Genomic DNA, 23,136 nt, shown 5'->3' on the forward strand with positions numbered 1-23,136 from the left:
ATTTTGGAATTACAAAACATAACACTGAGTAGCTGATGTTGTTGTATTATACCAGAAAGGACATAAAGATAATCTTGGAAACTATAGACTAGTGAGTCTCATACCAATAGTACAGAAGTTACTGAGAGGTTCTGTAGGGATAGGATTTATGAGCATTTGGAAAGCCATTATCTAATTAGAGGCAGTCAGCATGGCTTTGTATGAGGCATGTCGTATCTTAGTCACTTGACTGAGTTGTTCGAGGAGGTAACAAAGGTGATTTTTGAGGGGAACGATGTGGCTGTTCTCTACGTGGATTTTAGTAAGGTGTTTGACAAGGTCCCTCATGGGAGGCTCACCCAGAAAATTAAGATGCATGGAAACTTTGGTGAATTGACCTTCTGGATGCAGAATTGCCTTAGATTCAGAAAAGCCAGAGGGTAATGGTCGATGGGACTTTTTCTGTCTGCATCTAGGGACTTGTGATGTTCTGCAGGGATCTGTGTTCAGATCTTTTGCTTGTGATATATCCAATGGCCTGAATGAAAGAATAGATGGGGAGGTTCCTAATTTGTTAGGCGATGTGAAAATTAGTTGTATTGTGGATAGACTGGAAGACTGAGGAAGGATATAGATCAGTTGTGGATATGGGTGGAAAAATAGCAGATGCAGTTCAACCTGGCCAAATGTGAAGTGGTGCACTTTGGGAGACCAGACGTAAAGGGACTGTTAATGGCAAGATCTTCAACAGTGTTGATGTGCAGAGGCATCTTGGGGTTTCTGAGTGCTCCCTGAAAGTGGCTAAGCAAGCTGATAAAGAAGCAATATGGCATGTGCTTTCCTTTATTACCCGAGGAAATTAGTTCAAGAGTTGGGAAGTTACACTGCAGCTTTATAAAAGTCTAGTTTGGACACAAAAATTGCATTCATTTCTGGTCATAGGAAGGATGTCAAGGCTTTGGAGAGAGTGCTGCAGAGGTTTATCAGGGTGCTGCCTGGATTGGAGGGGACATGCTGGAAGGAGAGACTGGATAAATGAGTTGTTTTCACCCAAGCAGCAGGAGATCTGATATGACCATGAGAGAGCAAACAGCCACTATCTTTTCCCAGAGTTGAAACGTTCAATACCAGAGGGAGTGGATTCAAGGTGAGAGACAATGAGTTATTTTACTGTAGGTGCTTAGAATGTGCTGCCTAGGTTGGTGATGGAGGCAAATACAATGGAGGTGTTCAAGAGGCCCCTGGATAGGTCTGTAAATGTGCAGGATATGGGCATTTTGTAGGCAGAAGGGAAAGGGAAATGTTGTACATTTAATAGCTAATGTAATTAGTCTGGCACAACACTGTATGCTCTACTGTTGCATGTTCAATATTCTATTAGAAGATGATGTTTAGAGTGGCCCAGGAGTCCTGGTACAAATAACACAGAACGTTAACTTGCAGACACAGTAACGGTGTGATGTTGGAGTCTGGAATTAGAGAGTATAGGTTTAAGGTGAGGGGGGAAAGACTGAAAGGGGATCTGAGAGGAAAGTGTTCACACAGAGGTGGTGAGTATACAGAGCAAGCTTTTAGAGGCAGATCAAATTGCAATGTTCATCAAGTATTGAGAGGAGTACATGGATAGAAGAGGTTTATTAGTGAGATGGGTCAAATGTAGGCAAACAGCTTGCACTGGGGCAGCGTAATAGTGTAGTGTTTGGTATAATGCCATTACAGCACCTGCGATCCTGGTTCAATTCCAGCACTGTCTATAAGGAGTTTGTACGTTCTCCCCGTAACTGCATGGCTTTCCTCCAGGTGCTCTGTTTTCCTCCCACATTCCAAAGATATATGGTTTACTAGGCTAATTGGTTGTTTGGATGTAATTGAGCAGCACAGGGTCATTGGACTGCAAGAGCCCCCTTACTGTGCTGAACCTTTAAATAATTAAATCAGCAGGCACCTTGATCAGAATGGGCAAGGCACACTGAGGCTTAACGACTTATCAGCTTGCTTCTGTGCTGAATGGCTTGACGACTCTGATGATTTCTTATTTCAGCTGCCAGTATTTACATTCCATGGATACAATGAGATTATTTAGGCAAGAACAAGCACCAATAGTTCACAAATAATTATATATTATATAAAATTGTGTATATTTTATTACAATAATTTTGGAAGAAATTGAATATAAAATCAATGTTCCAAAGCAAAAACAGTATTTTCAACACCAAATACTTCTTATAAATCCATAAAAATTCAAGATTATTTTGAGTTTAAATAAATAAACTAGAAGGAAATGTATCAATCCACTAAAGTTTATTTTTTGGATTCTGCATTCTGGTGTTTTTAGGCAATGACTCATTCTTAGTCTCTCAATGCTTAATAGTATTTCATAACTTCCTGTGAAATTCCCAGTTACGTCATTTCACCACTGAGTAGCAGGGCTCTGATTATAAAAGGAGGACCTGAACAGCAAGGGATACAAAAGCCTTCAGCAACACAACAGTAGTAAGAGTACTACTTCTGAAAAGCAAGCAAAATGAACAGCAGAGTTCTTCTCAGTGTCGTAGCCCTGTTTGTACTGTGTATGGCTTCGACACAAGGTAAGCAATCGCCTGGCTTTATCTTAACCTAATAATATGTAGAATCTAAAATTTTGTGGAAAAAATTGCAATTGTTTATTTAACAGTTATAGCTATAATGACTGCAAAGTGTTTGTTCAGAATTTATAATTTTGATACATACTTCAAATACTGTATATCAACACTTTAAGAGCTATTAGTGTTTGACTAAACTTATAGTTAGACTCAAACTTATATTTAGACAGATAGACTCAAAATGTTACTATAATACTAATAATTTGGAGATACTGTGGTTGACAGAGAAAATATTAATACGAGGCAATGAGTTCTGAAAAAACCCTGTTATCCATTAGAGGTCAGTTCTATACGTTAGTAATTTGAAGTGTGCATCAACATGGGTTGGGATAGATTTACATAATTTACAAATTCTCATTGCTTTCCATATGGAGATATGTTTTTTGGATTTTCAAAATGGAATTTAGTTTTATGATGAAAATTGTCTAGAAAATTAATAGGGGAACACCTTCACAGTATTAGAGAAACAAATTGGAGTTTCTCCTTGTATGTTATACATCAGTTTCTCTAAATGTAACATTAATATCTCCTTAGAACTTATCAGTTTCTCCGAAAGTTATATATGAATTTGTAAGAAATAAGTTCAAGTGACAGGTATAAAGTCTGTCCCATTTTTCCTTCCACAGCTGCTTCTCTTGGAAATTCAAAAGTGGGTCTGCGATGCCAGTGCATTAATACAAACTCCAAATTCATCCACCCCAAGCAGATGGAAAATATTGAAATTATTCCAAGTGGCCCACACTGTGCAAAGACTGAAATCATGTAAGTTTTAATTAGAGTGGTAATTGATAATCTAATTTGTGTTAATGAAATGCACACAGCATTCCTTGGACATTGTTACATTCTATATTGAAGTAATTGTCTCCTTTCCTTTCTTTCAGCGTGATCCTTAAAAATGGTTCCTCCGTGTGTCTGAATCCTGAAGCCCAATGGGTGAAAAAAATCATCCAAATGTTAATCAAGAGGTAAGTTCCAGACATGAGTTTGCACTAAAACTCGTGAAGTGTAGATTGAACCAGAAGGTTAAAAGAAAATCCACAGAAAAAGATTGGAATTAGTAACCTAGCTCTCCCAGCTACCACATGGAAATCAAAGGAAAGAGAAATAAAGCATATGGTATATAGGAGGGATTTTTTATTTTCTCCATCAGAGCAGATTCCCTGTCCTGTTTAGGAAACCACCTGAAATTGGAAACGAATGTCAGGCAGGTTCTGGAAAGATGTGCTCCAGCAAATAGTCTCCATACAGTAAAAGAGGATATTTACTTTGACTTAGAAAAATTATCAATGGACATTTGAACAGGTACATGAATAGCGAAGCTTTAGAGAGCATATGCCAAACACAGGCTAGTGGGTAGTTTAGATAGGACTCTTGGCATTGTATCCATATTGCATAACTCAATGAGTCTAATATTCATCCTCTTTTCATATTCCCATTCCTACTGGTCCAATAGCAAGTGCAGCTAAGATTAACTAAGTAGTTGGGCATGGCATAGTTAGTCTAATGGAACTAACATCAAAACTCTAGTAGGTAATATGATTTGAAAATTTGAGATCCTTTTTCATCCATATTTTCTATGTTTTTACATGTTTGGGAAATTCATACATGAACTCAATTGCTGAAATAAACGTTTAAATGTTTGTTTTGGAAATTGACTGTTTTTCTGAACAATTTCCCTAGGTGTTCCTAAATGGTGACTTAGTAATTTACAAAATGTTCTATATTTTCCACAGTTCCAAGTGATCTGATGAACCTCGCTCACAGAAGTTGGATGGCTGAATGTCAGAAATGTGACACTGATTCGCAATTGTGATTCCAGATCAGCTCAGGAAGATATACACTTGTTTGCACTCGTTGTCAGATTTATGTCAACTTGAGAAAGCATGTCTGGTTGAAAACAATGTTCGTCACTATTTATCAGTTAGGACTCTTTATTTATGACATCTCTTTGGCACAAGAGAAACTGCAAATGCCGGAAAACTGGATCAAAGCATACAAAATGCTAAAGAATCTCAGCAGGTCGGGCAGCATCTGTGGAGGGTAATGAGCAGTTGATATTTCGGGCGAGATCCTTAATCCAAACCAGTGAGTACTTTGGCCTGAAATGTCAGCTCGTCAATTCTCTCCATAGATGCAAACTGACCTGCTGAAATACTTCAGCATTTTGTGTCCATTCTGTCATCCCATAGTTGCTTACTATCCCTCATCTAAACTTTTGTAATTTAGTATTTATGTATTTGTGAATTTTATTCCTATGAAATTGATTCTGGCACCTGTGCTGGTTTTGTGCTGAGAGATCAGTAGAAACTGAAGTAATTGTAAGAAGTAAGTTTTCTCATTTTTGCACTGATCCATACTCAAGTGATGGTGAGAGACAAATCAAAATTTACAGCATAGGTGTTCCCCTTGATGAGATTTCATTAATCTGTGTGCTGGCAACCAGAGATTAGTCATGAGCTGTGCAATTAACTACCTAGTCTCTTTTGATTCTGTTATCATACTGTCAGCCACTTGCCTCCAGGTTATGGGTTTGCAGAATGTACAACTTGTTTGAAAGAAGTTTACAAGTTCAGCACAGTACAATGGCAGGAAGGTCTTTAATATTTATTGTGATTAGTTTAATTTGTATTTTATTTACTTGCCTTAATATCTATAAAGAAGTTTATTTATTTCTATTTATAAAAATGTTTAATTATTTTGATGTCTCTAAGATGTATGTGTGATTAACATACATGTGAATGTTGTTTGTTGAAAATTAATATTGTGAAATATTTGAATTCCAATAAATGAAGTATCTTTTTCAAAAAAATTAAAGTACTTGGTCTAGGAATTCTTCTGTGCCAAACAACATTTGTATCTAACATATTGGTAAATTTACCTGAAATCTTTTATGTTCATGTAATAGAGTTCAGGAAATTCAATCCCTGTCCTCTCTGTATGTGTTGGAAATGCAAATGGAGGGTTTGGTCACCCCTTGACTTGCAGTATTGTTTACAGATCATTCACATCCCATACATTCTGCTAAATGTTCTGGTATCTTAGGAATATCATAAGTAGCAGAGTGATGGAGATATAGTCTGAGAGAATCATTGATACAACTTCAATCTGGCCTCTGTCACAAATGCTCAATATTATTCTCTACCGAAGAGAAATATTCCTCGAGCCGAAAGACAAAAAAGGGAAACATTGATTGGACTCACCAAATATCAATCAATTGGATATTTTATTAGTGTGGTTGTGATACAGTATTTTCCTAGTGGGCCAGGTGAACTGCCAGTACTGACTCTCAGTAATTTCCAGTTCCAGTGACTGAGTGGTCCCAGTCAAGCCCACAGAGCTGGGTCATCCTGAGCCCTTCATTCATATCCGTGACTATTTGATCAGGAATTCATGGATGGAAGTCATACATTGATGTAAGCAATGTTTTAGTGGGCATGAGATATCCCCTAAAAGTAGTCTGATTTGGATTACACTGCCTGCGAAGGGCACTTGATTCAGCTATTCAGATTATATATTACATTTTATGCAGATCCCACTATTGAAAGTGACTGAATTCAGGCTAGGGTGATGAGGCTGGAAATGTTAACGGACTCCATCAGTAAGGCTCAGAACTGGTTGGCCATAAAATCATCTCTGGACTTACACAGGGATATATGTCCCTTAACGTTCCTTCCAATACTTCGGCATAAATCACATCGCACCCCTTCCTCCTCCTCCCACCCAACCCCCTAGCCACCCACACTTGGTTAGCTTGGACAGTAAATCCGCTAGTACCCTCCAATCCATCTGCAGAAATTCCGTCGTACACTTCCATCCCCCCCACATACAAATGGCGAACCTTGTGTTCCCCTTACTCTTGGCATCACGTGATCTTCATTCTGCTGGAGTCTGGGTGCCAAGTGTTAAACATGGCCCTGATATCCTTGACTGGTAAAGTGGTGACCTCGCCTCCATCCAACACTTAGCAGTGACTGCTCTTGATTCAAATCAATGATATAATTACAACCTTAATTCTCCTTCATAGTCCCATCCCTTTATCAGTACTCGATATCAACCTCCCATATTGGTTCCTAATTGTTAAAGTCCATTATCCCATATCTGGCCCTTTCTGAGACGTCTAAACCCTGCACTAGACTCCAGCACAGAGATACAATTGTTACTGCTATCGTATATTGAGAGTTAACTAAGATTTGCCTGAATCCAGCAGGATGCCCATACCACACTCTTTATATTTTCACTCTCCTGTAGCCAGAAGCAAGTTTGGATCCCAGGTGCCTCGCCCATGCATTAACAGGCAGATACTTGAATGCAGATTTCCTATAACATGAAGGTTAAAAGAAGGACTATTAGAATACCTGTATTAGTGAAGAAGAGGTACATTATCGAGCATTATTGATTCCAATGACTGCCTCCATTAGTATACAGTCGGCCCTCCTTATCCGCGGGGGATTGGTTCCGGGGCCCCCCGCGGATACCAAAAAACGCAGGCACTCAAGTCCCTTACTTAACCTGTATCGGTGCGGTGGGCTTTAGGACCCAGCGCAGCTCTGAATCCGCAGGGTTTCTGTTCACGAAAATAATCACGGTCACGATTGAAAATAAAGTGGAAGTAATAAAGTGATCGGAAAGAGGTGAACTACCATTAGTCATTGGAAAAGCGTTAGGCTACAGTCGGTCAATGATCGGAACAATTTTAATGGAGCATTTGAAAGGCCCTGCCCCGATGAAAGCTACAATTATTACTAAGCAATGCAGTGGTTTAATTATTGAAATACATATGTTTCTTAAGTGTTTTATATGCAGAGAAAGGTAAAATAAATACTATATACTAAGACAAACGTTTTACTAACTGAGGCTGCATAATACCGGATGTACCTGTCCTGACTTAAAGATGGACTCAGGAACAGAACTCGTTCATAACCCGGGGACTGCCTGTACTTTTAAATCATCTCTAGATTACTTATAATACCCAATACAATGTAAATGCTATGCAAATAGTAGTTATACTGTATTGTTTAGGGGGAAATGACAAGAAAAAATAGTCTGTACGAGTGCTGGAGAGAGAACTTCCGGGTTTTCCTGATCCACGTTTGGTTGAGTCCGCGGATGCGGAACCCGCGGATAAGGAGGGCTGACTGTAGTTAGTTAACAGCCCCACAGACAATTTAGTCCATCTGGGAGCAAACTCTGTCTTCTCCAGCAACAGAACCATCCTTTGAATCTCCCAGATTGACAACAACTTGCATTTCCCTTACTCTGCCCCTCATTGATGTAAATTGATGGCATTGTTTCCTCATGTGTGGGCTTATTCAGCCCAGGTAAACTGCAGCCTGGCTGATCCCAGTAAGCTCATAATAGAGTCACATCAAACAAAAGCATATCCACCTACACTCAATGCCTGTATTTAGTCAACCGTTTTCCCCATGTCTCTTGATCTAAACTGTAATATTATTTTTGTTGAGTCTTACTCATCTAATTTGTTCTGATTGTTTTCTTCCTTCCCTTTTCAGAATCAGAAATAGGCTTAGTATCACTGGGAGTGGTCACGAAATTGGTTGTTTTGCGGCTGCAGTACAGAACAATACATTAACAAAATATAAATTACAACGAGAATTACGTACTGTCCAGTAGAGGGGAGAAAGCTGTTCCTAAAACATGGAGTGTGTGGCTTCAGCCTGCTGTACCTTCTCCCTGATGGTTGCACTGAGAAAAGGCCATGTCCTGGGTGAGGGGTATCGTTAATAATGGGTGTTGCCTTTTTGAGACATCACCTTCTGAAGATGTCCCCAATGCTTGGGAGGCTCATGCCCATAATGGAGCTGGCTGAATTTACATCTTTCTGCTGTTTTTTCCAGTCTCGTGGAGTTGTCTCTCCATACCAACGGTGATGCAACCAGTTAGAATGCTCTCTATCGTACATCTTTAGAGATTTGCCAGAGTCACTGGTGATGTACCAGATCTCAGAATCCTAATGCAATATAGCCACTGAGAGACATATTTATAATTGCACGTGTATGTTGAGCCCAGAATAGATCTTCAAAGATGCTGACATCCAAAATCTTGAAACTGCACTTCCTTTCCACTACTGATCCCTCGATGAGGACAGATGGGTGTACCCTCGACTTTCCCTTCCTGAATCGCAATCAATTCCTTGGTCTTGTTGACATTGAGTGCAATGTTGTTGCAACACCACTTAGTCAACTAGCTGACCTATCTCATATTTGTACACCACCTCATCACCATCTGAAATTCTGCCAATGACATTTGTATCATAGACAAATTTATAGATGGTTTTTGAACTATGCCAAGCCACACAGTCATGGTGTAGAAAGAATAGAGCAGTGGACTAAGCATACATCCTTGAGGTGCGCCAGTGTTGATCATCAGAGAGGCCGAGATGTTACTTCTGATTCATTCTGATTGTGGTCTCCGAATGAAGACATCAAGGATTCTGATGCTAAGGGAGGTATAGAAGCCCAGTTTTTGGAGCTTGTTGATGATACTGAGGGTATGATTGTGTTAAATACTGAGCTGTAATCAACAACCAATAGCTTAACATGAGTATTGCAGTTGGGTAGATGGTCCAAGGCCGAGTGGAGAGTTAGTGAGATTGCATCAGCTGTAGACCTATTGTGGTGTTAGGAGGGTTGCAGCAGGTCCTAGTCCTTGCTTAGGCAGTGGTTGATTCTAGCCATGAGCAAACTCTCAAAGCGTCATCACAGTGAGTACAAATGGTTGAGGAACATTGACGCAGCTCACCCTGCTCTTTTTAGCCACTGGTATTGACACCCTTTTGAAGCAAGTGGTAACATCTGACTGCAGCAGTGAGAATATGAAGGCATCCTTGCATGCTCCCACAAGCTGATCAGCACAGGTATTCAGTGCCCTACCAGGTACACCACCACAGCCTAATGTCTTATGAAGGCACACCTTCTTGAAAAATATTCTGACGTCAGCCTCTAAGACTGCAATCAGAGGCTTGCCAGATGCTGCAGGGATTTGGACAGGAGAAGCTTTATTCTCGCTTTCAAAGCACGCTTTAAAAGTGTTGAGCTCATCTGGGAGTAAAGCATCGCAGCCATTTATGATGTTAGGTTTTGTCACGCCGGGAGTAATGGCCTGCAAGCCCTGCCGGAGCCCGAGTGCATCCAATTCCACCGCTAACTTCAATCAAATTGTTACTTCAATTTTAAAATGATCCTCTGTAGGTTGTACCTAGACTTCTTGTACAGTTTTGGATCACGGGTCTGGAACACCACAGATCTAGCCCTCAGCAGATGGTTCATCAACGGCTTTTGAATCTAGAACATTCTCAAAGGCATTCCCTCATCCACACAGGTCCTGATGAAACTGTGATGTGTTCGTTTAAATAAATCCCTGAATATTGTCCAGTCCACCAGTCTGTAGGTGTTCCTCCACCTCCCGTGACTATACTTCCGTGGTCCTCACCACTGGTGCTGTGGTCCCCAGTCTCTGCCGGTACGGAGGAAATAGAGGTACAGCTGTGTGATCGGACTTGACAGCACGGTAAGCATTCTTGACGGCGGTGTAACAGTGGTCAAGTGTGTTGGCTCCTCTGGTTCCACGGGTGATGTGTTGGTGGTGGCTAGTCAGAGACATCTTCAAAGTGGCCTAATTGAAATCCCAGTAGTGATGAGGAAGGTATTAGGATGCACTCTCTCATGATTACTGACCACAGTGCTCGGCTCCTCCAGTGCCTGCTTGACCAGGGGTGGAACATACACCACTACCAGGATGATGGTGGAAAGCTCCCTCAGCAGATTAAATGGACAATACACGACCACTAGATGTTCCAGGCTGTGTGGGCAGGCCTGAGACAGAACTGCTGTGTCTGTGCACCATGTTGAGTTAATCATGAAGCACACTACACCCCCCCCCCCCACTTCTACCTTTAAGGGACTCCACTGTTCTGACCGCGCAGAGGATGGAGAAGCCCTTGGGATGCAGTGCTACAGCTGAAATGGTAGGTGTAAGCCACGATTCCCTGAAGCAAAGTACACAGCAGTCTCTGGCATCCCTCTGATTCTGCAATCTACTGTAGTTCTAAGGTCTTCAATTTTATTTTCCAATTGGCAGCCAGATAGTAAGAAGCAGGGGTTTCAGAACCCTGTGTTTCAATCTTAATTACAGCCCAGCATGCTTTCCACATTTCCTTTCTCTTAAAGGGAACCTGCACTCACAACCTGACTCTGTTGTCTGGGGTCTGCCAATATTAAGGATCGACAGATTTTTTTAAACATCTGTAGACAATTTTGCTTACTGCAGTACTCATAGCTGTGACCGTGAATTTCAGCAGCAGTAGTCCTAAACGGGAATATTTCATGATTCCCTTCGGAGCTGCACGCAAAGAGTCACCACTTCCAATGTCATGTTCAAACTTTACCAGCATCATTCCCTATGCCCCAGGTGTCTTTCTATAAACAGAGGGAATCTACTTAGAATCAGAGGCTTACATATAGAGCAAGCTTCCTTTTTTATTACTAGTTGACGTCAACTGGAGACTCACTTGACCTCAAACAAATGCTCCCTGATCCAAAGTTTTCATTATACAATTTCTTATCTACATATACCCCTATGATCTCTACCCTACATGCATTATGTTCGCATAGTGAGATAAGCCTTTTGCAGAGGTAGGCTTCAGTGCCAATGTGTTATGTGAGTTTCAAGCTTGAACACCTGGTGTTCTACAGGAGCCGTGCACATCCTCGCCTCGTATGTACAATGGCAAGCTTCCGCCCTGGAGTTTATGGAATTTCTGTTAGTCTGGTGACCAGGCGTGGACATAGAACCTATGCAAAACATAGAACAGTACAGCACAGCACAAGTACTTACTCTAATAACCCTCCATTTTCATTTCATCCATGAGTCTAACTAAATCTTTTAAAGATCCCTGATGTATATGCCTCTCATTACAACCGCGGCAGCATATTCCATGCAACCACCACTTTTACATAAAAAAAACCTTTACTATCTTTCCTTTCAGTTAGTCCTGACGAAGGGTCTCGACCCGAAATGTCCACAGCACTTCTCCCTATAGATGCTGCCTGGCCTGCTGCGTTCCACCAGCATTTTGTGTGTGTTGCTTTAATACCTTCCATATAGTTTCCCCTAATCAACTTAAAATTACGCCCTCTGGTATTAATTATTTCCACCCTGGGAAAAAGGCATTGTCTGTCCATTCTGTCAATGTCTCTCATCATCTTATACACCTCCATCAAATTACCTCTCATCCTTTTTGCTCCAAAAGAGTTGAAGCCTCAGTTGATTCAACCTTTCCTCATGAAGCATATTCTCCAAATCCAGGCAGCATCCTCTGTGTTCTCTCTAAAGCTTCCAAATTCTTCCCATAATAAAGTGACCAGAACTAAATGCAATATTCCAAGTGTGTTTTAACCAGAGTTTTATAGAACTGCCACATTACTTTGAGGATCTTGAATTAACTGTAATTGACTTTAGCCTGCATTTTGTGGTTCATGCTAGTTTGGACCTGTTCCAAACTTTCTCTGTTTGGTACCAACACTGTAGTATTTCTCTTTATCTCTCTGCTACATGAGAGAACATAAAACATAGAAGATAAACTGTAGAACAGTACAGCACAGGAACAGGCCCTTCAGCCCACAATGTTATGCTAACTAATTAAAGTAGTAATCAAATGGCCAACTAAACTAATCCCCTCTGCCTACACAATGTCCATATCCTTCCTTTTTCTTCTCATTCTTATGACTATCTCAACAATTCTTAGGAGTCTCAAAGGTATCTTCCTCTACCACCACCCAGGCATACATTCCAAGTGCCCACCACTCTGTGTAAAATACTTGCCCCTCACATCCCTTTCGAAATTACCCTCTCACCTGAAATACCTGCCCTCTGGGATTAGACATTGCAACCTGGGAAAAAAGATACTGTCTGTCTACTCTATCTATGCCTCATAATCTTATAAATTTCTATCAGATTCCCCTCAGCCTTCACCACATCATCCCCCCCCCTGTTCTCTACTATCGCTCAACAGAGCCAAGAATCCACTATTCCCTCCTACATTCCCTCCTTTTGGTTGCAACTTAACCGATAGAGTCACAATGGTTGTTAATTTACATTCCTCCTCCTGGATGTTCAGACCTTTGGGAGGATCACAGTTCATCAGCCCAATTCTCCCTTAACTTAGGCAACCTCCAGAATAGTTTACATAGTTAGAACACAATACTGTACACCATTCACTTTATTGTCCCAATAACCATTTTTTCCTTATTTCTTAATTAATAAGGACTCTGATCTATTAAATCCATTCAGGTAATGGCAAAACGTAGCTACCAATATCACTAACTGTACTACTACCAAGGCATGGAATATGATTCTAACCCAAGGGGGAATGCTATTATTTAACCTCCAGTTCCAAGCCTCATCAAGCAGAGTGTTTTTGTGTAGTATCTCCTCTGTTTCCTTTGCATCTGTTTGTTCTTGTCTGACCACCCTTGTATTAACTATTTCCCTCCCAGTCAGCATGGAGAATTCAGAAACAGGTTCTTTCACTGTCTGAATGACGCAAAATTTGCTTCGCAGCAGCATTACAGGACAAAAATGTAAAATTACTATATTTGGTATTGGCTGATTATCACGCATACAGTGGAACACTTGACTTGCATACTGTTTATACAGATCAAATCATTACACAGTGCATTACATAACACATGACGCAGAATAAAGTGCAAAGCTACAGAGAACGTGCATTGCGAACGAACAATGCAATGCCGGATCATACTGAAGTGGATTGAGAGATTATGAGCCCACCTTATCGAACTAGAGCTAGAATTCTCGTGTGCCAGGACAGCTATTAGAGCGGTTGTGGGCAAAGTAGATGTTAAGCCTACAAAGATAGGCACTGAAAAGTTGTGCTTGGTAGGAATAATATTCTGAGCTGCGACTGTTTCAACGCAATGAGTATTGTTAGGTAAGGCAGATGAGTTTAGAGCATGGATCACCACATGGAATTAGATATTGCAGGCATTAGTGAGACTTGGTTGCAGGAAGGAACAACCCAATTACTTTCATATAGCTATAGCCCACCAAGAGACTTTGAAAGTAGATATCCCTGAGCATGACAAACAGAGTCTTTCAAATATTTGGGCATCATTATGCCAAAAGATTTGGCAAAATTATTAGAATACAATTATCTGCCTATATATATATATATATATATAAAAATTAAGGAAGATATAACAAGATGGAATCTAATTCCTTTTTTTAATCTCAGTTCAAGGATTGAATCCATTAAAATGAATATAATGCCCAGACTATTATATCTCTTTCAGACCCTACCAATAGAGATTAACCAAAATCAGTTCAATGAATGTAACAAGATGTTATCAAAGATATATATGGCAAGGTAAAAGGCCTAGGGTTCATCTCAAAACTTTGCAATTAGCCAAAGAAAAGGGGAGATGGGGCTTGCCTTCTCTTAGAGATTATTATTTTGCAGCACAGTTGAGAGCTGTGATATGCTGGTGCAACCCATCATATGACACTCAATGGAAAAACATTGAGGAGAGGATACCTTCCATCTCCATACAGGCTATTTTGGCTAATAACAACCTACAAAGCTACATAAATACTATTGATAACCCATGGGTGAAATAGACTCTTAAAATATGGAAAACTATTATAAAAGAATATAAACTAGAGGGAGATATTGCAATTCTTAAATGGTGTGCATATGACTCAGATCTTACACCGAATAAACTGGATGCTAGATTTAAGGACTGGATAACTAAGGGAATAACAGTTCTTTGCAACATAATGAAAGAAGGAACACTGTTCAGTTTTTTTATTTACTAATTTTTTATTGAAACACCAACAAATTACATTCAATACAACCAATTACCAATTACATTTTGACTGTTTAACCCAGCCACCCCCCAACCTTCCTCACCATCCCCCCCTACCCCTCTCCCCTCCACCCACCAACTGAATAGCAGTGCATACACAGACAGAGCATTCCTATTTTAAGAAAATATCTTTTAAGTGAGATATCAAATTTGCCCACATTAAGATTGTGTTTGGTCGTGAGTCATTTACTCTTGCTGATGAAAGTTCCAGGTAAGAAATGTTCAAAAAGCTCTGAAGCCAGTGAGTATATGAAATATCATGAGGAGATTTCCAACACTGGACTACGATCTTCTTAGCTGCAGTCAGGCTCTGCTCAGTTTTGAAATGCTTAAAGAGAAACATGTATTAGAAAAACAAGACTTTTATCGGCATTTACAGATGCAACAGTATGTTAATAGGAGGGTTAAAAATGTAACCAAGATAAGTACATGCTTGATAGAGCTATTTAGAAAAGCATATCATTCAGATAATGGTAGCAGAATCATTTCAAGCGTGTATAAGGGGTTGTCAAATCTTAAAACACATTCGACTTCATACATTAAAACAAAATGGGAAAAGGAAGGAGGGATAATTATATCTGAGGAAGAATGGATAACAATATGGAGGTATCAGTGGAAGTGTACCAGTTCACAGAAATGGAAGGAGTTTGGATGGAAAAACTTGATAAGATATTTTATTACACCCTCTCAGAAATCCCATTATGATAGTAACCTCCCTGTTTGCTGGAGAAATTGTGGAAATCAAAATTACCATATTTTCTGAGATTGCCCCATTATCAAAGACAGTTGGAGTGGGATACACAATGCCCTACAAGACATTTTTAAATGTGAAATACCCCTAGAAAGTAAGACCATATATTTTGGATATATACCTCAAGAATGGTTGAAAAGAGATAAATATTTAATGAATATACTGTTGGTAACTGGTAAAAAGACTCTTACCAGGAAATGGTTATCACGGGAGAGGCCGACCTTAAATGCATGGATGGAAATTACAATGGATATTTACAAAATGGAGAAGATAACAGCATCTGTTAATCATAAGTTGGAACAATTTGATTCATACTGGGGAAAATGGTTTAACTACATAATGCCTCATAGGCCTGATTTTATTCTCACAAATCAATGAATATGTTGTAAAAAAAAGATCACTCCCTTCTTGTTGATAGTTTTCTCCTTTTGCTTGTTTTTTCTTTCCACTCTTTTCTGTAAGTGTATACCTCAGATAAATATTATGTGGAGATTTGTGGCAAAATGACTATATGATATACTGTATATGATATATGGACTGTACTCCTTGGAGTTTAGAAGAACGAGGGGGGACCTCATAGAAACATTTTGAATGTTGAAAGGCATGGACAGAGTGGATGTGGCAAAGTTGTTTCCCATGGTGGGGGAGTCTAGTACGAGAGGACATGACTTGAGGATTGCAGGGCGCCCATTCAGAACAGAGATGTGAAAAAAATGTTTTAGCCAGAGGGTGGTGAATCTGTGGAATTTGTTGCCACGGGCGGCAGTTGAGGCCAAGTCATTGGGTGTATTTAAGGCAGAGATTGATAGGTATCTGAGTAGTCAGGGCATCAAAGGTTATGGTGAGAAGGCAGGGGAATGGGACTATAGGGGAGATTGGATCAGTTTATGATGAAATGGCGGAGCAGACGCAATGGGCCGAATGGCCGACTTCTGCTCCTTTGTCTTATGGATATGTATATACAGTCTCTGAAATACATCTTATGGAAATGTATGTTTGATGGTGAACTTCAATAAAAAATGAATTACAAAAAAATGAAAATGTCCTTTGTCCCAAATGTAATTAGGGTCATGTGAGATCCCAGAGGGTTCTGAGTGCACCTATCCTCATCAAAATGTTAGTGATCATATTTAATGGACTGCCAACCACTTGCCCTGCATGGTCATTTTATGTAAGTACTAAAAAACTCAATGCAAATGAGATTTTTAAAAATCCATCTACCTGATTTGCATCCCCCCCCCCCCCCCCCACCACAGCACGTTTTCATGTGCTTAATACAAATATGGCTTAGGAAGAGGGTGATCCAAATGTCTTTTCAACCACAACAGGGATATCTTTACCCTTATCTCGACTTAATGTCCTTGAGCCCTTGAACTGTCTTGTATCGCTTGAACAGCTAGCATCCAGCTTACGATTAACCTGTATCCAGTCTTCAGTCTAACATTGCAGCAAGCTTTTCCAGGTTAGTTTATAGTATTTTAAGACCATAAGACATAGGAGCAGAATTAGGCCATTCAGCCCTTCAAATCTACTCTCCCATTCCATTATGGCTGATTTATTATCCCTCCGCGGTGAATGGAGTCAAAAGCTTTGCGAAAATCGCTGAAAGTAAGCACAGCTGGTAGATTGTTCTTCTTGACTTCCTCGATGATTCTACAGAGAGCAAGTATTTGCATTCCTGTTGTGCACTTCTGCTGAAAACCATTCTGATTGAATCTTAGCTTAGGGTCAATGGCGGTACGAATCCTGTTCAAGATCATCCGATTGTATATCTTTGCTAAGATGCAGGTCAAGCTTTTGACTCCATTCACCAAGGTAAAATGCTGAAGATCCTGAAAGCTTACAGAGTGCCAGACCATCTACTGAGCGCAGGAGTCCAGCTATACCAAGACCATGGTGAAAGTTGTATCACCAGACGGAGGAACAGCAGTGTTCGAGTTCCTTGCTGGTGTGCTGCAAGGAGACACTTTGGCACCCTACATCTTTATAATCATCCTCAATTACAGTCTACGTCAAGCTACCAAAGATTGGTTTTACCATAAAGCCAGGACGAACCAAAAAGGTCAGACCAGTTACACTCACAGATCTCGATTTTGCAGATGACATAATCCTGCTCTCTGACCAGATGGAGGAAGCACAGCAGCTACTGACAAAAATGGAATATGAGTGCAATAAAGTTGGACTTCACCTAAACGCTAAAAAGACAGAGTACATGGCATTCAACTGTGATGAAGGTACCCTCAAGACCGTAAAGAATGATACCATTAAGAAAGTCTTAGACTTCAAGTATCTTGGGTCAAGAATGATGAGTTTGGAAAAGGACATAAAGATACAAAAGGCGCTGGCATGGAGGGCTATGAACGACATGAAGGAAATCTGGAGGTCAAACCTGACCGGAGGGCTCTAAAAGAGGATCTTCACAGCAGTCATAGAGTCCATTCTCACATACGGATACGAGGCATGGACACTCACCAAGACCATGAGATAGTCACTAGATGGTCGCTATACACGAATGCTCCGGATGGCTCTTGACGTGAGTTGACAACAGCAAATGACGAACATCGAGCTCTATGACGACCTACCGATGCTCACCACTAAAATCGAGGCGAGAAGATTGCAACTAACGTGGCACTGTCTACACCACCCTGAGCTCCCTGCCAGCCTAGTCATCACATGGGAGCTCAAGCATGGGAGGATGAACCCTGGGCGCCCTCCCAAGACTATGGTCAACACGTTCCTAGAAGATAGTGGTGCAGCTAATGTAGATGGACTGAACACTCGGATGAGGGAGAGGGAGGAGTGGAGAGTCCGCCATTGTGCTCGACGCCAGCCCCCTAGGCCTGAGTTGACGTAGTAGTAGTAGTAGTATCCCTCCAACTCCTTTCTCTTGCCTTCTCCCCCAATCTTTGATACCCTGACTAATCAAAAATCTATCAGCCTCTGCTTTAAATATACCCAACAACTTGGCCTCCACAGCCACCTGTGGCAATAAATTCCACTGGTTCACCACCCTCTGGCTAATGAAATTCCTTCTCATCTCTATTCTAAGTTGATGACCCTCTATTCTGAAGCTGTGCCTTCTGGTCCTAGACTCACCCAACTCTTGCAAACGCTCTCCACATCCACTCTATTAGGCCTTTCTTTGAAACCTATTTTTGATAAGTTTCAATGAGATTCTCCCACATTCTTCTAAACTCCAGTGAATACAGGTTCAGAGCCATCAAATGTCCTCATACGTTAACCCTTTCATTTCCTGGATAATTCTGGTGAACATCCTCTGGACTCTCTCCAATGCCAGCACATCCTTTTATTAGATAAGGGGCCCAAAACTGCTCACAATTCTCCAAGTGCGGTCCGACAAAATGCCTTATAAGGCTCAGCAATATGTCCTTGCTTTTATATTCTAAGCTTGAAATGGATTCTAACCTCGTATTTGCCTTCCTTACCTCCTACTCAAGCTGCAAATTAACCTTTTAAAGAATCCTGCAAAGGATTCCCAAATCCCTTTGAATATCCAACTTCTTAATTTTCTCCCCATTTAGAAAATAATCTGTATCTTTATTCCTTCTACCAAAGTGCATGACTACATTTCCTGACACTACATTCCATCTGCCACTCCTGTGTCCATTCTCCTAATCTGTCTAAGTCCTTCTGCAGGCTTCATTTCCTCTGTATTTTATAAGATATTTGTGGGGATGTATGCATATGACTGGTCACATCACGTCACTATCTGATTAATGTCAATCATTGTCTCTGTCTCAAATGCACATAGAAAATAATGTTTTTCAGATTAGTAGATTTACATAACCACTGCACTGTTCAATGCACTCACATTATCATCATATGTCTCAAAGAGAGACCACATCCTTTATCTCTGAAGCCATCTTTGAGTGGTGGCAGCACTGATGATAAAATCCACAGACATGTCCCATACACGAACAGACATTAATCCATTCAGTGATCTGCTACTCACATATTCCTGAGATCTGGACTACCCACTGCAAGGTCAAAATGAGATAGACCAAAAGATCAAGAGCTCATCAAAAGATCAAGGTCCATTCAAGTGTCACAAGCACAGATTCGGCGGAGCAGTAGATAGGGCAATTGCACTCATGAATAAGCACATGTTAGCTAATTATTATTTAATTGTGACAGTATTTAACTGCATTCTTTTCATCGTAGTGCTTGTTGAGACTTGGACACAGTAACATTTTGCTGCCTGCTTGCATTCGGCCTTGCCTGAGAAATTGGACTGTCGAGTCAACTGATGCTGAAGACTAGCAGTATTTGATTTATGTTTAGACATTCCTTTCAGCTGCAGTGTTGGCTTCATTTTCCATTTGAGAAATCTAGTTTACAGCCTTGTTTGGCCTAGCACTTATTGTTTTCTTTTCCCTCTAACTCTGTTCGCATTAAAGTCTGTGAACTATCAACCTGCCTCAGTGTCTCTCGCTCTGCACTTGGGGCTCTATCTAAATGTAGTAGCACAGCAGCAAATCGCCAAGGCAAACTCTCCGTTCTCCATTCTTGTCATGGAAAGGGTGACAAATCTGATTGAAGACTCAATGATGAGCTCAAAGTCTTCTTGAGGAAATCGATCATCACCACTGATACCTGGTAGCCTCTGGCTCATGCCTGCTCCAAACATTCAAAATGCTTGTGAAAACCTTGAGCCGCTGTATCAGAAGCAGGAAGAAGCTGTCCTTAGGTACTGCCGACACACCTGCCCTATCAGGCAACTTCTTTCCCATCTGTGGAAGAATTTATGACTTCCACATTGCCTCATTAGCCAACTCAAAACCCACAAAACTGGCAAATGAAGTGAGTCAGCATCAAACCCAAGGGACAGTCTAAGATAAAAGGTCATGTTAGGCCTGCTGTGCAGCCTCGCAGGGGCTTGACTGAGAAGCAGTTAGAAAAAAGGAACAGTCTCATAGGGATGTGGGTGAAAATCGATGGTTCCTAAATACTGAGACAGGAACTAGTTCAATTCTAAAGGCTACACACGCAAATGCTGGAGGAACTCAGCAGGCCAGGCAGCATCCATGGAAAAAAGTACAGTCGACATTTCGGGCCGAGACCCTTCAGCGCAAGTGCTCCAGATACTGGAATTTGAAAGAAAGACAGGGAATTCTATAAATGCTCATCTGTGGAAAGTAAAATAGAGTTAATGTTTCAGGCCATGACTCTTTCATCAGAATTCAGAGATGTTAGCTCTGTCTCTTCAGAGATGCTTCTTCAAACACAGAGTATTTCCAGCTTTGTAATTTTTTTAAAAATTTCTCCACAGCATATATATGTTGTAATTATTCAAGTGGAGAAAGGCAGGAGATGTAATTATAGTGTTGATTCAACTCTGTTGTTTATTGAGTTCATGGCCGCTCCAGAGAAAACAATCGAAGCTTGTCCAACCTGTCATTATAGCAAACACAAAGTACACTGCAGATGCTGTGGTCAAATCAACACGGACAACATGCTGGAGGAACTCAGCAGGTCGGGCAGCATCCGTGGAAATGAACAGTCAACGTTTCGGGCCGAGACCCTTCGTCAGGACTGAAGAGGGAGGGGGCGGGGGCCCTATAAAGAAGGTGGGGGGAGGGTGGAAGGTGCTAGGTGAAAAACCAATCAGAGGAAAGATCAAGGGGTGGGGATAGGCAGGAAAGGTGAAGAAGGAATGTAAGGGGAAAGCATTGTATTGTAGAAGAAGGCAGAATCATGAGAGAGGTGATAGGCAGCTGGAGGAGGAGGCAGAGTGAAAGTGGGGTGGGGTAAGGGAGAGGGAGGGAATTACCGGAAGTTGGAGAATTCGATGTTCATACCAAGGGAGCAACACCTCACATACCGTCTGGGTAGTCTCCAGCCCCTTGGTCATCCACATCCCCTGCATCCAAACAAATGCCCATCCCCCCCTCCCCCCCCCCCCATCCTTGAGTGGTCCTACTTTTTCTCTAGTTATCCTCTTTCTCTCCATATATGGACAGAATCCCTGGGGATTCTCTTTAATCCTACTTACCAAGGAGTTTTCATGGCCCCTCCTTACCTTCTGAATTCCCTATTGAGCTCTTTTCCTCAAGGGTTCTGCTTGCTTCTAGCTCCCTATGCTTTACATACTTTCATTTCTTCCTTACTAAATTCATCACCTCTTTCAACATCCAAGGTTCTCTTACACTTCCATCTGACTGGAACATACCTGTCCTGTACTCTGTGCAGCTGGTCTTTAAACTCTGTTTGCTGAGTAACAGTTGTACAAATTAAATCTCACCAGTTCCTGCCTAATGCTGCACTCACTGGAATTGAGAAGAAAGCACTGGGATCACACTGAAACCTACCAAATGTTGAAAAGAATAGATAGGGTGGATGTGGAGCGGATGTTTCCTATGGTGGGGGTATCCAGAACTAGAGAGCACAGCCTCAAAATTGAAGGGTGACCTTTCGGAACAGAGGTAAGGAGGAATTTTATTTTAGCTAGAGAGTGGTGAATCTGTGGAATGTTCTGCCGCAGACTGCAGTGGAGGCCAAGTCCGTGGGTATACTTAAGGCAAAGTTGATAGTTTCCTGATCAGTCAGGGCATCAACAGTTATGGCGAGAAGACAGGTGTATGAGGTTGAGTGGTATCGGGGTTCAGCCATGATGGAATGGCAGAACAGACTCGATGGGCTGAATGGCCTAATTTTGCTCCTATGTCTTATAGTCTTATGCTCTCATTTTTGCCCTGCTCCAATTTAATACTTTCCCCAAGTCCATACTTATCCTTATATATAACTTAATATCATAAGACATAGGAAGAGAATTAGGCCATTTGGCCCATTGATTCTGCTCCACCATTTTATCATGGCTGATTTATTATTCCTCTCTGGCAAATGAATTTTATAGATTCTTTAACACCTGACTGAAGAAATTCCTCCTTATCTTGGTTCTAAATGGACCTAACTCTATTCTGAGCCTGTGCTTTGGGTCTTAGACCCCCCCCCCCCCCCCACTAAGGAGTTATGGTCACTGTCCCTAACTGCTTAGCCACTGAAAGGTCAGTCACCTGGTCAGGCTCATTACCCAACACCAGATCCAGACCCTTGTTGGATTATCTATAGTACATATTGATCCAAGAAACACTCCTGGATGCACCTAACAAATTTTGTCCCACTCAAATCTCTTGCACTAAGCAGGTTCCACTTTATACGTGGGAAGTTGCCGACCCCATGATAAAAACCCTATTGTTTTTACACCTTTCCTTAGAAGGCCTGCATATCTGTTCCTCAATATCCCAGTGACTATTGGTGGGGGGTGGGGGGGGCGTTCTGTAGTACAATCCCATCAGAGTGATAATACGTTTCCTATTTGAGTTCAACTCATATAGAATCAGTGGACGAGCCCTCCATTATGTTCCCCCCGAACGTAGCTGTAATATTATCCCTAATTAGTAGTTCAACACCCTACTCCCCCACCCTTTTTTTTATCTTCCTCGCTATTTTTTCCATAACATTGAAAACTTGGGACAGAAAGCATTTATTCCTGTTGCAGAGATACAATCTTTGATTTTTTTTCTACCATTAATGCTGTAGTGGAACATGCAACATCCTGACTTTTATACTAAATGCACAAAATCAAAAGCATGGGGGTTTGTCAAAAATAATAAAACAACTGAAGTATTGTCTCTAACTAACATAGTTCACCACGGCCAACCTGCTGCTTCCAATTAAACCATTGGCATTACCCAACACTCTGTCATCTGTGAATTTACAGAGGAGGTCTAGAAAAGGAAGCAGGAGTTTCTGACAAGGCTCATCCCAAGCATCTGCATAACAAGGGATTCTCTGAAAAAGGATCTAGTGCCTTCCTGGCTCATAAACTCTTCTCAGTGTTCTT

At 41.1% G+C, this 23,136-nt stretch overlaps 1 protein-coding gene across 1 annotated transcript; it reads left to right on the forward strand.

Moving 5' to 3' along the window:
* Window positions 1-2,433: 2,433 nt before the first annotated feature.
* LOC140726454 (interleukin-8-like) lies at window positions 2,434-5,410 on the forward strand. Its single transcript, XM_073042866.1, has 4 exons — window positions 2,434-2,567; window positions 3,248-3,383; window positions 3,503-3,586; window positions 4,355-5,410. Exons 1-4 carry the CDS (start codon window positions 2,504-2,506, stop codon window positions 4,362-4,364), a joined length of 294 nt encoding a protein of 97 aa, XP_072898967.1. The 5' UTR covers window positions 2,434-2,503; the 3' UTR covers window positions 4,365-5,410.
* Window positions 5,411-23,136: the final 17,726 nt, after the last annotated feature.

Source organism: Hemitrygon akajei, chromosome 4 (genome assembly GCF_048418815.1).
Source record: "Hemitrygon akajei chromosome 4, sHemAka1.3, whole genome shotgun sequence".
NCBI lineage: Eukaryota > Metazoa > Chordata > Chondrichthyes > Myliobatiformes > Dasyatidae > Hemitrygon > Hemitrygon akajei.

What these genes read in the sequence shown, in the direction of transcription:
- LOC140726454 (XM_073042866.1), top strand. Translation starts at nt 2,504, where the DNA reads ATGAACAGCAGAGTTCTTCTCAGTGTCGTAGCCCTGTTTGTACTGTGT. An exon ending in GTGTATGGCTTCGACACAAG is followed by an intron (nt 2,568 to 3,247) that starts GTAAGCAATCGC and finishes TTCCTTCCACAG; the next exon opens with CTGCTTCTCTTGGAAATTCA. An exon ending in TGTGCAAAGACTGAAATCAT is followed by an intron (nt 3,384 to 3,502) that starts GTAAGTTTTAAT and finishes CCTTTCTTTCAG; the next exon opens with CGTGATCCTTAAAAATGGTT.